The sequence below is a fragment of the Pristiophorus japonicus genome, chromosome 1 (assembly GCF_044704955.1).
Source record: "Pristiophorus japonicus isolate sPriJap1 chromosome 1, sPriJap1.hap1, whole genome shotgun sequence".
NCBI lineage: Eukaryota > Metazoa > Chordata > Chondrichthyes > Pristiophoridae > Pristiophorus > Pristiophorus japonicus.
In genome coordinates, this window is record NC_091977.1 from 3,944,125 (window position 1) to 3,961,843 (window position 17,719).

General features: G+C 48.3%; 1 protein-coding gene across 1 annotated transcript in view; it reads left to right on the forward strand.

Annotated features, from left to right (window-relative positions):
* Positions 1-17,719, forward strand: part of il7r (interleukin 7 receptor) — a 109,036-nt gene that overhangs the window by 61,289 nt on the left and 30,028 nt on the right. The window contains exon 6 of the mRNA XM_070877078.1: positions 15,600-15,678. Coding sequence (XP_070733179.1) covers positions 15,600-15,678 — 79 coding nt within the window. The remainder of the gene's footprint in view (positions 1-15,599; positions 15,679-17,719) is intronic.

The window sequence follows — 17,719 nt, forward strand, 5'->3', positions numbered from 1 at the left end:
GTTTCCTGTAGTTGAGGGGCCCAGAGATAGATTAAATGCCAAGAGATTTAGAACAGAGGGCAGAGAGACTTGTTCAGCGACGTGTGTGCCTATGAGGTTCATTTCCAGGGTCAGAGGTCGTAGCAGGAACGGTGTCAATATTCAGGATTAGATTGGAGAGAGGGGCTGGAGGAAAGGTGAGGGTTTGGGAACAGGGCGGGGTAAATGTGACTAGAACGACTTGCTGGTGTGGGAGGGTAACCCCCAACCCGGGCTGGTGGAGGGGAATGGTCTGTTTGCGTGTTGTGATGTATGTATCGAAACCGAAAAGATTATGAGGGGGCTCGATAAGGTGGATGCAGAGAGAATGTTTCCACTGATGGGGAAGACTAGAACTAGGGGGCATAATCTTAGAATAAGGGCCGCCCATTTAAAACTGAGATGAGGAGGAATTTCTTCTCTCAGAGGGTTGTAAATCTGTGGAATTCGCTGCCTCAGAGAGCTGTGGAAGCTGGGACATTGAATAAATTTAAAACAGAGATAGACAGTTTCTTAACCGATAAGGGAATAAGGGGTTATGGGGAGCGGGCAGGGAAGTGGACCTGAGTCCATGATCGGATCAGCCATGATCGTATTAAATGGCGGAGCAGGCTCGAGGGGCCGTATGGCCTACTCCTGCACCTATTTCTTATGTTCTTATTTCTCTGAACATTGCATGCAGTGTGTAGTGATCACAGGCAGGCAGTCCCTCGGAATCAAGGAAGACTTGCTTCCACTCCTGAAGTGAGTTCTTAGGTGGCTGAACAGTCCAATACGAGAGCCACAGTCCCTGTCACATGTGGGACAGACAGTGGTTGAGGGAAAGGGAGGGTGGGACTGGTTTGCCGCACGCTCCTTCCGCTGCCTGCGCTTGATTTCTGCATGCTCTCGGCGATGAGACTCGAGGTGCTCAGCGTCCTCCCGGATGCACTTCCTCCACTGAGGGCAGTCTATGACCAAGGACTCCCAGGTGTCGGTGGGGATGTCGCACTTTATCAGGGAGGCTTTGAGGGTGTCCTTGTAACGTTTCCTCTGCCCACCTTTGGCTCGCTTGCCATTTTGGATGCCCTGAAAAGTTTGTCAACATCCTTCGCCTTCTCCACGATGACATGCAGGCCGTGATCCTTACCAACGGATCCATCACAGACCCAATCCATGTCCGGACCGGGGTCAAACAGGGCTGCGACATCGCTCCAACCCTCTTCTCAATCTTCCTCACCACCATGCTCCACCTCACAATCAACAAGCTCCCCGCTGGAGTGGAACTAAACTACAGAACCAGTGGGAAGCTGTTTAACCTACGCCGCCTGAGGCCAGGTCCAAGACCACCCCGACCTCTGTCGTTGAGCTGCAGTATGCGGATGACGCCTGCGTCTGCGCACATTCTGAGGCTGAACTCCAGGATATAGTCAATGTATTCACTGAGGTATATGAAAGCATGGGCCTTACGCTTAACATCCGTAAGACAAAGGTCCTCCACCAGCCTGTCCTCGCCGCACAGCACTGCCCCCCAGTCATCAAGATTCACGGCGCGGCCCTTGACAATGTGGACCATTTCCCATACCTCGGGAGCCTCTTATCAACAAAGGCAGACACTGATGCAACGATTCAACATCTCCTCCAGTGCGCCAGAGCAGCCTTCGGCCACCTGAGGAAGAGAGTGTTCGAAGACCAGGCCCTCAAACCTACCACCAAGCTCATGGTCTACAGGGCTGTAGTAATACCCGCCCTCCTGTATGGCTCAGAGGCATGGACCATGTACAGAAGACACCTCATGTCGCTGGAGATATATCACCAACGATGTCTCCGTAAGATCCTGCAAATCCCCTGGGAGGACAGGCACACCAACATCAGTGTCCTCGTCCAGGCCAACATCCCCAGCATTGAAGCACTGACCACACTCGATTAGCTTCGCTGGGCAGGCCACATGGTTCGCATGCCAGGCACGAGACTCCGCTAAGCAAATGCTTTATGCGGAGCTCCTTCACGGCAAACGAGCCAAAGGAGGGCAGAGGAATCTGCTATATATGCGGACTTGTATTTACTCTGCACAGCCACCGGAGGGCTCGTCCCCTGGAGTCCAAAGGGATCCCATAATCCCTTCGGAGCACAGGTATTTAAGGAGGCTTCACAGGTTGGAGAGGCACTCTGGAGACCTGCAATAAAAAACTACGGTCACACTTTACTTTGAGCTCACAGTGTTCAGTCTGACTCTTTCTTCATACACAACAACTGGCGACGAGATACAGATAGCGAACCCAAAGATGCAGAGAATAGTGGGCATCCTGGAGAAATTGGGAAACTTTTGTGGAGTGACTCGACCAATACTTCGTGGCCAACGAGCTAGATGGGGAAGAGAGCGCTGCCAAATGAAGGGCGATCCTCCTCACCGTCTGTGGGGCACCAACGTATGGCCTCATGAAGAATCTGCTCACTCCAGCGAAACCCACGGAGAAATCGTATGATGATTTGTGCACACTGGTCCGAGAGCATTTGAACCCGAAGGAAAGCGTTCTGATGGCGAGGTACCGGTTCCACACCTACAAAAGGTCTGAAGGCCAGGCAGTGACGAGTTATGTCGCCGAGTCAAAACGCCTTGCAGGACATTGCGAATTTGAAGGACGTTTGGAGCACATACTCAGAGACTTTTTCGTACTTGGCATTGGCCACGAAACCATACTTTGCAAACATTTGACTGTAGAGACCCCAACCTTGAGTAAGGCCATAGCAATAGCCCAGGCGTTCATTGCCACCAGTGACAATACGAAGCAAATCTCTCAGCACACAACTGCTGCTACAAGTACTGTGAACAAAGTGATCTTGTTTTCGCATTGTAACGTGCAGGGCAGGTCACACATACCTGCAGCTGCATGTTTGCAGATGACTCATAGTCCACCATCAAGGGTGATGAATGCAAGGCCATTAACACCTTGTTGGCGCTGCGGGGGTGATCATCATTTCCATTCATGCCGATTCAAAGAGTACATGTGCAAGGGCTGTGGAACAATGGGATACCTCTAACGAGTGTGCAGGCGAGCTGCTAAGCCTGTTAAACCTGCAAACCACCACGTTGCAGAGGAGGACAGATGCACGGAGGATCACGACGAACCAGAGCCTCAGATAGAGGAGGCAGAGGTACATGGGGTGCACACATTCACCACAAATTGTCTCCCGATAATGGTGAATGTTGAACTAAATGGACTCCCGGTGTCAATGGAGCTGGACACGGGCACGAGCCAGTCCATCATGGGCAAAAAGACTTTCAAAAGATTGTGGTGCAACAAGGCCTCAAGGCCAGTCTTAACTCCAGTTCACACGAAGCTAATAACTTACACTAAAGAACTGATTCCTGTAATGGGCAGTGCTACCGTAAAGGTCTCCTACGATGGAGCGGTGCACAAGCTCCCACTCTGGGTGGTACCGGGCGATGGTCCCACGCTGCTCGGCAGGAGCTGGCTGGGAAAGATACACTGGAACTTGGACGACGTCTGAGCGCTATCGCCCGCTGACGACACTTCGTGTGCCCAGGTCTTAAACAAATTTCCTTCGCTGTTCGAACCAGGCATCAGAAAATTCCAAGGAGCAAAAGTGCAGATGCACCTAATTCCGGGGGCATGACCCATCCATCACAAGGCGAGAGCAGTACCCGTTCATGATGAGAGAAAGGGTAGAGATCGAGCTCGACCAGCTGCAAAGAGAGGGCATCATTTCACCGATCGAGTTCAGCAAGTCGGCCAGTCCTATGGTCCCAGTCCTCAAGGGAGATGGCACCGTCAGAATCTGTAGCGATTACAAAGTAACTATCAATCGTTTCTCCCTGCAGGACCAATACCCATGACCAAAGGCCAACGATCTCTTTGCAATACTGGTAGAAGAAAAGATGTTCACGAAGCTGGATCTGACTTCAGCCTACCTGATGCAGAAACTGGAGGAATCATCGAAAGCCCTCACCTGCATCAATACGCACAAAGGTCTTTTTGTGTATAACGGATGCCCATTTGGAGTCCGATCAGTTTACTGAAGTCGGTCCCGCACACCGTGGTCTTCCAGGACGACATCTTGGTCACAGGTCGGAACACAGAAAAGCACCTGCAGAACCTGGAGGAGGTTCTTAGTCGACTCAACAGCGTGTGGCTCAGGTTAAAACAGTCGAAGTGCGTTTTCCTGGAGCCTGAAGTGGAGTTCTTGGGAAGGAGGATTGCGGTGGCCGGCATCAGGCCCACCAACGCGAAGACGGAGGCAATCGAGAACGCACCGAGGCCACAGAACGTGACAGAGCTGCGGTCGTTTCTCGGACTTTTGAACTACTTTGGTATCTTACTGGGTCTCAGCACACTGCTAGAACCACTCTGGACTCTGGGGAGGTACCAGCAGATTGGAAAGCAGCTAATGTAACACCTCTGTTTAAAAAAGGGGGCAGACAAAAGACAGGTAACTATAGGCCGGTTAGTTTAACATCTGTAGTGGGGAAAATGCTTGAAACTATCATTAAGGAAGAAATAGCGGGACATCTAGATAGGAATAGTGCAATCAAGCTGACACAACATGGATTCATGAAGGGGAAATCATGTTTAACTAATTTACTGGAATTCTTTGAGGATATAACGAGCATGGTGGATAGAGGTGTACCGATGGATGTGGTGTATTTAGATTTCCAAAAGGCATTCGATAAGGTGCCACACAAAAGGTTACTGCAGAAGATAAAGGTACGCGGAGTCAGAGGAAATGTATTAACATGGATCGAGAATTGGCTGGCAAACAGAAAGCAGAGAGTTGGGATAAATGGGTCCTTTTCGGGCTGGAAATCGGTGGTTAGTGGTGTGCCACAGGGATCAATGCTGGGACCACAACTTTTAACAATATACATAGATGACCTGGAAGAGGGGACAGAGTGCAGTGTAACAAAATTTGCAATTGACACAAAGATTAGTGGGAAAGCGGGTTGTGTACAGGACACAGTGAGGCTGCAAAGAGATTTAGATAGGTTAAGCGAATGGGCTAAGATTTGGCAGATGGAATACAATGTCGGAAAATGTGAGGTCATCCACCTTGGGAAAAAAAACAGTAAAAGGGATTATTATTTGAATGGGGAGAAATTACAACATGCTGCGGTGCAGAGGGACCTGGGGATCCTTGTGCATGAATCCCAAAAAGTTAGTTTGCAGGTGCAGCAGGTAATCAGGAAGGCGAATGGAATGTTGGCCTTCATTGCGAGAGGGATGGAGTACAAAAGCAGGGAGGTCCTGCTGCAACTGTACAGGGTATTGGTGAGGCTGCACCTGGAGTACTGCGTGCAGTTTAGGTCACATAAAAACATAAATAAGAACATAAGAATTAGGAACAGGAGTAGGCCATCTAGCCCCTCGAGCCTGCTCCGCCATTCAACAAGATCATGCCTGATCTGGCCGTGGACTCAGCTCCACTTACCCGCCCGCTCCCCGTAAACCTCAATTCCCTTATTGTTTAAAAATCTATCTATCTGTGACTTGAATACATTCAATGAGCTAGCCTCAACTGCTTCCTTGGGCAAAGAATTCCACAGATTCACAACCCTCTGGGAGAAGAAATTCCTTCTCAACTCGATTTTAAATTGGCTCCCCCATATTTTGAGGCTGTGCCCCCTAGTTCTAGTCTCCCCGACCAGTGGAAACAACCTCTCTGCCTCGATCTTGTCTATCCCTTTCATTATTTTAAATGTTTCTATAAGATCCCCCCTCATCCTTCTCAACTCCAACGAGTAAAGACCCAGTCTACTCAATCTATCATCATAAGGTAACCCCCTCATCTCCGGAATCAGCCTAGTGAATCGTCTCTGCACCCCCTCCAAAGCCAGTATATCCTTCCTTAAGTAAGGTGACCAAAACTGCACGCAGTACTCCAGGTGCGGCCTCACCAATACCCTATATAGTTGCAGAACGACCTCCCTGCTTTTGTACTCCATCCCTCTCGCAATGAAGGCCAACATTCCATTCACCTTCCTGATTACCTGCTGCACCTGCAAACTAACTTTTTGGGATTCATGCACAAGGACCCCCAGGTCCCTCTGCACCGCAGCATGTTGTAATTTCTCCCCATTCAAATAATATTCCCTTTTACTGTTTTTTTTCCCAAGGTGGATGACCTCACATTTTCCGACATTGTATTCCATCTGCCAAATCTTAGCCCATTCGCTTAACCTATCTAAATCTCTTTTCAGCCTTTCTGTGTCCTCTACACAACCCGCTTTCCCACTAATCTTTGTGTCATCTGCAAATTTTGTTACACTACACTCTGTCCCCTCTTCTAGGTCATCTATGTATATTGTAAACAGTTGTGGTCCCAGCACCGATCCCTGTGGCACACCACTAACCACCGATTTCCAACCCGAAAAGGACCCATTTATCCCGACTCTCTGCTTTCTGTTAGCCAGCCAATTCTCGATCCATGCTAATACATTTCCTCCGACTCCGCGTACCTTTATCTTCTGCAGTAACCTTTTGTGTGGCACCTAATCGAATGCCTTTTGGAAATCTAAATACACTATATCCATCGGTACACCTCTATCCACCATGCTCGTTATATCCTCAAAGAATTCCAGTTAGTTAAACATGATTTCCCCTTCATGAATCCATGCTGCGTCTGCTTGATTGCACTATTCCTATCTAGATGTCCCGCTATTTCTTCCTTAATGATGGTTTCAAGCATTTTCCCCACTACAGATGTTAAACTAACCGGCCTATAGTTACCTGCCTTTTGTCTGCCCCCTTTTTTAAACAGAGGTGTTACATTAGCTGCTTTCCAATCCGCTGGTACCTCCCCAGAGTCCAGAGAATTTTGGTAGATTATAACGAATGCATCTGCTATAACTTCCACCATCTCTTTTAATACCCTGGGATGCATTTCATCGGGACCAGGGGACTTGTCTCCCTTGAATCCCATTAGCCTGTCCAGCACTACCCCCCTAGTGATAGTGATTGTCTCAAGGTCCTCCCTTCCCACATTCCTGTGACCAGTAATTTTTGGCATGGTTTTTGTGTCTTCCACTCTGAAGACCGAAGCAAAATAATTGTTTAAGTCTCAGCCATTTCTACATTTCCCATTATTAAATCCCCCTTCTCATTTACTTTAGTCACTCTTTTCCATTTTATATATCTGTAAAAGCTTTTACTATCTGTTTTTATGTTTTGCACAAGTTTACCTTTGTAATCTATCATTCCTTTCTTTATTGCTTTCTTAGTCATTCTTTGCTGTTGTTTAAAATTTTCCCAATCTTCTATTTTTCCATTAACCTTGGCAACCTTATATGCATTGGTTTTTAATTTGATACTCTGCTTTATTTCCTTGGTTATCCACAGCTGGTTATCCCTTCTCTTACCGCCCTTCTTTTGCACTGGAATATATTTTTGTTGAGCACTGTGAAAGAGCTCCTTAAAAGTCCTCCACTGTTCCTCAATTGTGCCACCATTTAGTCTGTGTTTCCAGTCTACTTTAGCCAACTCTGCCCTCATCCCACTGTAGTCCCCTTTGTTTAAGCATAGTACGCTCGTTTGAGACACTACTTCCTCATCCTCAATCTGTATTACAAATTCAACCATACTGTGATCTCTCATTCCGAGAGGATCTTTTACTCGGAAATCATTTATTATTCCTGTCTCATTACACAGGACCAGATCTAAGATAGCTTGCTCCCTTGTAGGTTCTGTAACATACTGTTCTAAGAAACAATCCCGTATGCATTCTATGAATTCCTCCTCCAGGCTACCCCGTGCGATTTGATTTGACCAATCGATATGTAGGTTAAAATCCCCCATGATTACTGCCGTTCCTTTTTCACATGCCTCCATTATTCCCTTGATTATTGTCCGCCCCACCGTGAAGTTATTATTTGGGGGCCTATAAACTACACCCACCAGTGACTTTTTCCCCTTACTATCTCTCATCTCCACCCACAATGGGCCCAAGTTTCGGGCCGCGCCTAGAACAGCGCAGCCCCGACCTGGACGCCCGTTTTTCGCGCCACAAAGTGCGCCTAAAAAAAACTTACAGATTCCCTGGCTCCCTGCTGGTCCTCTGGAGTCGGGCGCGGTGCAGCACGAGCTGTAGGGGGCGGAGCTAGGTCCCTGCGCTGAAAACAGTGCCGGGATCTCTGCACATGCGCGCAACAGTGGAGTAAGTTTTCACTGCCGAAACTTTGAAAACAGGCGTAAGTGGCCGGACACGCCCCCTTTTGAAAAAAAAATTCTTTTCCAAAGTGAAACTGTTCTAACTGACTAGAACTGGAGCAAACTAAATGCCGAGAATTTGAATTTCTAAGATACTCCATTCTACACCAGTTGCTCCAAAAAATCAGGAGCAACTGAGGCCAAAACTTGGGCCCAATGATTCAACATTTGTTCATTAGAGCCAATATCGTCTCTCACGACTGCCCTGATATCATCCTTTATTAACAGAGCTACCCCACCTCCTTTCCCTTCTTGTCTATCTTTCTGAATCGTCAGACACCCCTGTACGTTTAATTCCCAGTCTTGGCCACCCTGCAACCACGTTTCTGTAATGGCCACCAAATCATACCCATTTGTAATGATTTGTGCTATCAACTTATTTACTTTATTTCGAATGCTGCGTGCGTTTAGGTAGAGTGTTTCAATCCTAGTTTTTAAACCATGATTTTTAGTTTTTACCCCTCCTGCAGCCCCTTTATATTCAGTGGCCCTTTTTGTTTTTTGCCTTCGGTTTCTCTGCCCTCCACTTTTACTCATCTCCTTTCTGTCTTTTGCTTTTGTCTCCTTTTTGTTTCCCTCTGTCTCCCTGCATTGGTTCCCATCCCCCTGCCATATTAGTTTAACTCCTCCCCAACAGCACTAGCAAACACTCCCCCGAGGACATTGGTTCCGGTCCTGCCCAGGTGCAGACCGTCCGGTTTGCACTGGTCCCACCTCCCCCAGAACTGGTTCCAATGCCCCAGGAATTTGAATCCCTCCCTGCTGCACCACTGCTCAAGCCACGTATTCATCTGAGCTATCCTGCGATTCCTACTCTGACTAGCACTGGTAGCAATCCTGAGATTACTACTTTTGAGGTCCTACATTTTAATTTAGCTCCGAGCTCCTTAAATTCGTCTTGTAGGACCTCATCCCTTTTTTTACCTATATCGTTGGTACCAATGTGCACCACGACAACTGGCTGTTCACCCTCCCTTTTCAGAATGTCCTGCACCCGCTCCGAGACATCCTTGTCACCTTACTTAAGGAAGGATATATTAGCTTTGGAGGGAGTACAGAGACGATTCACTAGGCTGATTCCGGAGATGAGAGGGTTACCTTATGATGATAGATTGAGTAGATTGGGTCTTTACTCGTTGGAGTTCAGAAGGATGAGGGGTGATCTTATAGAAACATTTAAAATAATGAAAGAGATAGATAAGATAGAGGCAGAGAGGTTGTTTCCACTGGTCAGGGAGACTAGAACTAGGGGGCACAGCCTCAAAATACGGAGGAGCCAATTTAAAACCGAGTTGAGAAGGAATTTCTTCTCCCAGAGGGTTGTGCGGTTGTGAATCTGTGGAATTCTCTGCCGAAGGAAGCAGTTGAGGCTAGCTCATTGAATGTATTCAAATCACAGATAGATAGATTTTTAACCATTAAGGGTTACGGGGAACGGGCAGGTAAGTGGAGCTGAGTCCATGGCCAGATCAGCCATGATCTTGTTGAATGGCGGAGCAGGCTCAAGGGGCTAGATGGCCTACTACTGTTCCTAATTCTTATGTTCTTATGTAATACATGTCTTACTACAAAAAGGGTGCGAATGGGTTTGGGGCAAAAGCCAAGAAAATGCCTTTGTAAAAGCGAGAAAATTGTTATGCTCAAACAAAATGCTTGTGTTGTATGATCCATGTAAGCGTTTGGTACGAGCATGTGATGCATCGTCATATGGCGTTGGGTGTGTATTGCAACAAGCTAATGATTTCGGGAAACTGCAACCAGTTACTTATGCATCCAGGAGTCTGTCTGAGGCTGAGAGAGCCGACAGCATGATTGAGAAAGAAGCGTTAACCTGTTTGGGCTAAAATTCAAATTGGAAACTGACCATAAGCCACTTATATCCCTGTTTTCCGAGAGTAAAGGGATAAATACCAACGCATCGACTCACATCCAGAGATGGGCGCTCATGTTGTCCGCATACAACTACGCCATCCGCCACAGGCCAGGACAGAAAACTGCGCCGATGCTCTCAGTAGGCTGCCATTGCCCACCACGGGGGTGGAAATGACGCAGCCCGCAAATCTAGCCATGGTTATGGAAGCATTTGAGAGTGAGCAATCACCCGTCACTGCCCGGCAGATCAAAACCTGGACAACTCAGGACCCCTTATTATCGCTAGTCAAAAGCTTCACGGGAGCTGGTCCAGTGTCCCAGTGGAAATGCAGGAAGAGATAAAGCCGTTCCAGCGGCGCAAAGATGAAATGTCTATACAGGCAGACTGCCTTCTGTGGGGTAATCAAGTAGTGGTTCCCAAGAAGGGCAGAGACACCTTCATCAATGACCTCCACAGTACCCACCCATGCATCGTAATGATGAAAGCGATAGCCAGATCCCATGTGTGGTGGCCCGGTATCGATGCGGACTTAGAGTCCTGCGTTCACAGATATAATACATGCTCGCAGTTAAGCAATGTACCCAGGGAGGCGCCACTAAGTTTATGGTCTTGGCCCTCCAAACCGTGATCTAGAGTACACGTCGACTATGCAGGCCCGTTCTTGGGTAAAATGTTCCTTGTGGTTGTAGACACATACTGCAAGTGCATTGAATAGAAAATAGGTGCAGGAGTAGGCCATTCAGCCCTTCAAGCCTGCACCGTCATTCAATAAGATCATGGCTGATCATTCCCTCAGTACCCCTTTCCTGCTTTCTCTCCATACCCCTTGACCTCTTTAGCCGTAAGGGCCATATCTAACTCCCTCTTGAATATATCCAATGAACTGGCATCAACAACTCTCTGCGGCAGGGAATTCCACAGGTTAACAACTCTCTGAGTGAAGAAGTTTCTCCTTAGCTCAGTCCTAAATGGCTTACCCCATATCCCAAGACTATATTCCCTGGTTCTGGACTTCCCCAACATCGGGAACATTCTACCCGCATCTAACCTGTCCTGTCCCATCAGAATCTTATACGTTTCTATGAGATCCCCTCTTATCCTTCTAAACTCCAGTGAATAAAGGCCCAGTTGATCCAGTCTTTCCTCATATGTCAGTCCAGCCATCCCGGGAATCAGTCTGGTAAACCTTCGCTGCACTCCCTCAATAGCAAGAACGTTCTTCCTCAGATTAGGAGAGCAAATCTGAGCACAATATTCCAGGTGAGGCCTTACCAAGGCCCTGTACAACTGCAGTAAGACCTCCCTGCTCCTATACTCAAATCCCCTAGCTATGAAGGCCAACATACCGTTTGCCTTCTTCACTGCCTGCTGTACCTGCATGCCAACTTTCAATGACTGATGAACCATGACACCCAGGTCTCGTTGCACCTCCCTTTTTTCTAATCTGCCGCCATTCAGATAATATTTTGCCTTCGTATTTTTGCCCCCAAAATGGATAACCTCACATTTATCCACATTATACTGCATCTGCCAAGCATTTGCCCACTCACCTAACCTGTGCAAGTCACCCTGCAACCTCTTTGCATCCTCCTCACAGCTCACACCGCCACCTAGTTTAGTGTCATCTGCAAACTTGGAGATATTACACTCAATTCCTTCATCTAAATCATTAATGTATATTGTAAAAAGATGGGGTCCCAGCAATGAGCCCTGCGGCACTCCACTAGTCACTGCCTGCCATTCTGAAATGGAACCGTTTTTCCCGACTCTCTGCCTCCTGTCTGCCAACCAGTTCTCTATCCATGTCAGTACATTACCCCCAATACCATGTGCTTTGATTTTGCACACCAATCTCTTGTGCGGGACCCTGTCAAAAGCCTTTTGATAATCCAAATACACCACATCCACTGGTTCTCCCTTGTCCACACTACTAGTTACATCCTCAAAAAATTCCAGAAGATTCGTCAAGCATGAGTTCCCTTTCATAAATCTATGCTGACTTGGACCGATCCTGTCACTGCTTTCCAAATGCGCTGCTATTTCATCCTTAATGATTGATTCCAACATTTTCCCCACTTCTGATGTCAGGCTAACCGGTCTATAATTACCTGTTTTCTCTCCCGCTCCTTTTTTAAAAAGTAGTGTTACATTAGCGACACTCCGGTCCATTGGAACAGATCCAGAGTCGATAGACTGTTGGAAAATGATCACCAATGCATCCACTATTTCTAGGGCCACTTCCTTAAATACTATATCAGGCCCCGGGGATTTATCGGCCTTCAATCCCATCAATTTGCCTAACACTATTTCCCGCCTAATAAGGATATCCTTCAGTTCCTCCTTCTCACTAGACCCATTGTCCCCGAGAACATTCAGAAGATTATTTGTGTCTTCCTTCATGAAGACAGAACCAAAGTATTTGTTCAATTGGTCTGCCATTTTTTTGTTCCCCGTTATAAATTCACTGAATCCGACTGCAAGGGACCTACGTTTGTCTTCACTAATCTTTTTCTCTTCACATATTTATAGAAGCTTTTGCAGTCAGTTTTTATGTTCCCTGCATGCTTCCTCTCGTACCCTATTTTCCCCCTCTTAATTAAACCCTTAGTCTTCCTCTGTTGAATTCTAAATTTCTCCCAGTCCTCAGGTTTGTTGCTTTTTCTAGCCAGTTTATATGCCTCTTCCTTGGTTTTAATACTATCCTTAATTTCCCTTGTTAGCCACAGTTGAGCCATTTTATTTTTACTCCAGACAGGGATGTACAATTGCTGAAGTTCATCCATGTGATCTTTAAATGTTTGCCATTACTTATCCACCATCAACCCTTTAAGTATCATTTGCCAGTCTATTCTAGCCAATTCACGTCTCATACCGTCGAAGTTACCTTTCCTTAAGTTCAGGACCCTAGTTTCCAAATTAACTGTGTCACTTTCCATCTTAATAAAGAATTCTACCATATTATGGTCACTCTTCCCCAAGGGGGCTCGCACAACAAGATTGCTAATTAGTCCCTTCTCATTACATATCACCCAGTCTAGGATGGCCAGCTCTCTAGTTGGTTCCTCGACATATTGGTCTAGAAAACCATCCCTAATACACTCCAGAAAATCCTCCACCACCGCATTGCTACCAGTTTGGTTAGCCCAATCAATATATAGATTAAAGTCGCCCTGATAACTGCTGTACCTTTATTGCACAGATCCCTTATTTCTTGTTTGATGCTGTCCCCAACCTCACTACTACAGTTTGGTGGTCTGTACACAACTCCCACTAGTGTTTTCTGCCCTTTGGTATTCCGCAGCTCCAACCATACCGATTCCACATCATCCAAGCTAATGTCCCTCCTTACTATTGCATTAATTTCCTCTTTAACCAGCAACAGCACCCTACCTCCTTTTCCTCTCTGTCTATCCTTTCTAAATGTTGAATACCCCTGGATGTTAAGTTCCCAGCCTTGGTCACCCTGGAGCCATGTCTCCGTGATGCCAATTCCATCATATCCGTTAACTGCTATCTGCGCAGTTAATTCGTCCACCTTATTCCGAATACTCCTCGCATTGAGGCACAGAGCCTTCAGGCTTGTCTTTTCAACACACTTTGCCCCTTTAAAATTTTGCTGTAATGTGGCCCTTTTTGTTTTTTGCCTTGGGTTTCTCTGCCCTCCACTTTTACTGCCATGTCCGCTGCCACCACTGAAAGCCTGCGAGCCATATTTGCCACACACGGCTTACCCGATGTCCTGGTGAGCGACAACGGACCATGTTTTACCAGTGCTGAGTTCAAAGAATTCATGACTCGTAACGGGATCAAACATGTCACATCTGCCCCATTTAAACCAGCGTCCAATGGTCAGGCAGAGAGAGCAGTGCAAACCATCAAGCAAGGCTTGAAGAGGGTAACTGAAGGCTCACTGCAGACTCGCCTATCCCGAGTCCTGCTTAGCTACCGCACGAGATCCCACTCACTCACTGGGATCCCACCTGCTGAACTGCTCATGAAAAGAGCACTTAAGACAAGGCTCTCGTTAATTCACCCTGATCTACATGAACAGGTAGAGAGCAGGCGGCTTCAACGAAGTGCATACCATGATAGCGCAAATGTGTCACATGAGATTGAAATCAATGATCCTGTATTTGTATTAAATTATGGACAAGGTCCCAAGTGGCTTCCCGGCACTGTCGTGGCCAAAGAGGTGAGCAGGGTGTTTCGGGTCAAACTTTCAAATGGACTCATTCACCGGAAACACTTGGACCAAATCAAACTCAGATTCACGGACTATCCTGAGCAACCCATCTTGGACCCTCCCTTTCTTGATCCCCCAACATACACACCAGTGGCAACCGACACCATGGTTGACCACGAAGCTGAACCCATCATCCACAGGGCCCAACACACCAGGTAGCCCAGCAAGGCCAGCTCCACAGCAGCCCTGCAGGGCCCAACACACCAGGCAGCCCAGCAAGGCCAGCTGCACAGCAGCCCAGCGAGGGTCCAACAAATGATTCAACAACACCAGCTTTCACACCGAGACGATCAACCGGGGCAAGAAGGGCCCCAGATCGACTCACATTGTAAATAGTTGTTATATATGTGGACATGTATTTACACGCTCATCCCCTGGAGTCCAAAGGGATCCCATAATCCCTTGGGAGCACAGGTATTTAAGGAGGCTTCACAGGTTGGAGAGGCACTCTGGAGATCTGCAATAAAAGACTATGGTCACACTTTACTTTGAGCTCACGGTGTTCAGTCTGACTCTTTCTCCATACACAACAGAAACGTTACAAGGACACCCTCAAAGCTTCCCTGGTAAAGTGCGACATCACCACTGAACCTGGGAGTCCCTGACCAAAAACCGCCCTAGGTGAAGAAAGTGCATCCGGGAGGGCGTTGAGCTCTTCGAGTCCCAATGCCAAGAGCGTGAAGAGGTCAAGCGCAGGCAGCGGAAGGAACTTTTTGCAAACCAGTCCCACCCACCCCTTCCCTCAACGAATGTCTGTCCCACCTGTGACAGGGTCTATGGCTCTCATATTGGACTGTTCAGCCACCAAAGAACTCACTTCAGGAGTGGAAGCAAGTCTTCCTCGATTCCGAGGGACTGCCTATGATGATGATGTAATGTTTCCTCTGCTGACCTGGGGCTCACTTGCCATGAAGGAGTCCCAAGTAGAGCGCTTGCTTTGTGAGTCTCGTGTCAGGCATGCCCAACGGAGGTGATCGAGTGTGGTCAGTGCTTCGATGCTGGGGACGTTGGCCTGGTCGAGGACGCTAACGTTGGTGCGTCTGTCCTCCCAGGGGATTTGTAGGATCTTGCGGAGACATCGTTGGTGGTATTTCTCCAGCAACTTGAGGTGTCTACTGTACATGGTCCATGTCTCTGAGCCATACAACATGCTAACTCCATAAGTGACCTCAGTGCAGCGAGACTTGCAATGCACGCTGCATAAATGGGAACACTGTACCTTCACGGGTCTGATACCTGCTCACTAATCGGGCTTTGGTTACAGGTTTCAAGGTGACCATCTCCTTCCTGATCCTGCTTTTTGTCTTCCTCATCGGCCTGGTTGCACTGCTGTGGGAGAACAGGTCAGTCTCAATAAACCAGTTCACCATTAACTATTATAGTTTGTATCACAAGCAATCCTCCCACAGCCCATGTACACTCTCCCCTATCACAGACACTACCCACCCATTTAATCTCCTCCCACAGTCCATGTACACTCTCCCCAATCACTGACTCTACCCACCCATTTAATCTCCTCCCACAACCCATGTACACTTTCCCCTATCACAGACACTACCCACCCATTTAATCTCCTCCCACAATCCATGTACATGATGTCAGTTGTGGCTCAGTGGGTAGCACTCTCGCCTTCTGAGTCAGAAGGTTATGGGTTCAAGTCCCACTCCAAATACTTGAAAACAAAAATCTAGGCTGACACACCAATGCAGTATTGAGGCAGCGCTGCACTGTCGGAGGGGCAGTACTGAGGGAGCGCCGCACTGTCGGAGGGGCAGTACTGAGGGAGCGCCGCACTGTCGGAGGGGCAGTACTGAGGGAGTGCAGCACTGTCGGAGGGGCAGTACTGAGGAAGCGCCGCACTGTCGGAGGGGCAGTACTGAGGGAGTGCCGCACTGTCGGAGGGGCAGTACTGAGGGAGTGCCGCACTGTCGGAGGGGCAGTACTGAGGGAGTGCAGCACTGTCGGAGGGGCATTACTGAGGGAGCATCGTACTGTCGGAGGGGCAATAGTGAGGGAGTCCTGCACTGTCGCAGAGGCAGTACGGAGGGAGGGCTGCACTTTCAGAGAGGTGCCATCTTTCAAATGAGACGTTAAACTGCCCATCTAAACTCTCCCCTATCAGCGACTCTCTCCACCCATTTAATCCCCTCCCACAGCCCATGTACACTCTCCCCTATCACGGACTCATTGGCCGGATGACCTCACATTGACAGATTCCCACCAGTTGCAATTGGAGTTGATTGTCCCGCACTCTCCTGAAATTAATGAAAGTTATTCCTGGCATCATGCCCACCTGGTGTAACCAGGATCTGCTTCTGGTGAACTTGGGATCCAGAACAATTGAGATGACCATTTTCTTTACGACACCACGTTTAAAAATGGCCGCCCTGGTTTATTATTTCCCGAATGTTTAGGTGCTGAAACCATTATCCGCACCGGCAGCTGAACATCAGGAAGACCAAAGCCATCGCCTTCCATCCCCACAACAGATTCTGTAGGCTTGTCATCGGTTATGTTCTGCCGGCTCTGGCCCTTGTTCATCTCCTGCCCTCCCATCGTGGGGTGACAGGAGGGGACAATAAAACCAGAGAATTCAGCGAGGGTTGCAGGGCTGGAGGTTACAGAGATAGGGAGGGGTGTGGGGCTGGAGGAGGTTACAAAGATAGGGAGGGGTATAGGGGCTGGAGGAGGTTACAGAGATAGGGGGGGTGTCGGGGCTGGAGGAGGTTAAAGAGATAGGAAGGGGTGTAGGGGCTGGAGGTTACAGAGATAGGTAGGGGTGTAGGGCTGGAGGGTACAGAGATAGGGAGGGGTGTAGGGCTGGAGGGTACAGAGATAGGGAGGGGTGTAGGGCTGAGGAGGTTACAGAGATAAGTAGAGGTGTAGGGCTGGAGGGTACAGAGATAGGGAGGGGTGTAGGGCTGGAGGAGGTTACAGAGATAGGGAGGGGTGTAGGGCTGGAGGATATTACAGAGTTGGGGAGGCGAGTAGCGGCTGGAGGTTACAGAGATAGGTAGGAGTGTAGGGCTGGAGGAGGTTACAGAGATAGGGAGGGGTGTAGGGCTGGAAGTTACAGAGATAGGGAGAGGTGTAGGATCTAGAGGTTACAGAGATAGGGAGGGATGTAAGGCTGGAGGTTACAGAGATAGGTAGGGGTGTAGTGGACTAGAGGTTACAGAGATAGGGAGGGATGTAGGGCTGGAGATTATAGCGATAGGGAGGGGTGTAGGGGCTGGAAGAGGTTACAGAGATAGGGAAGGGCGTAGGGGTTGCAGGTTACAGAGATAGGAAGGGGTGTAGGGGATGGAGGAGGTTACAGAGATAGGGAAGGGCATAGGGGTTGCAGGCTACAGAGATAGGGAGGGGTGTAGGGCTGGAGGAGGT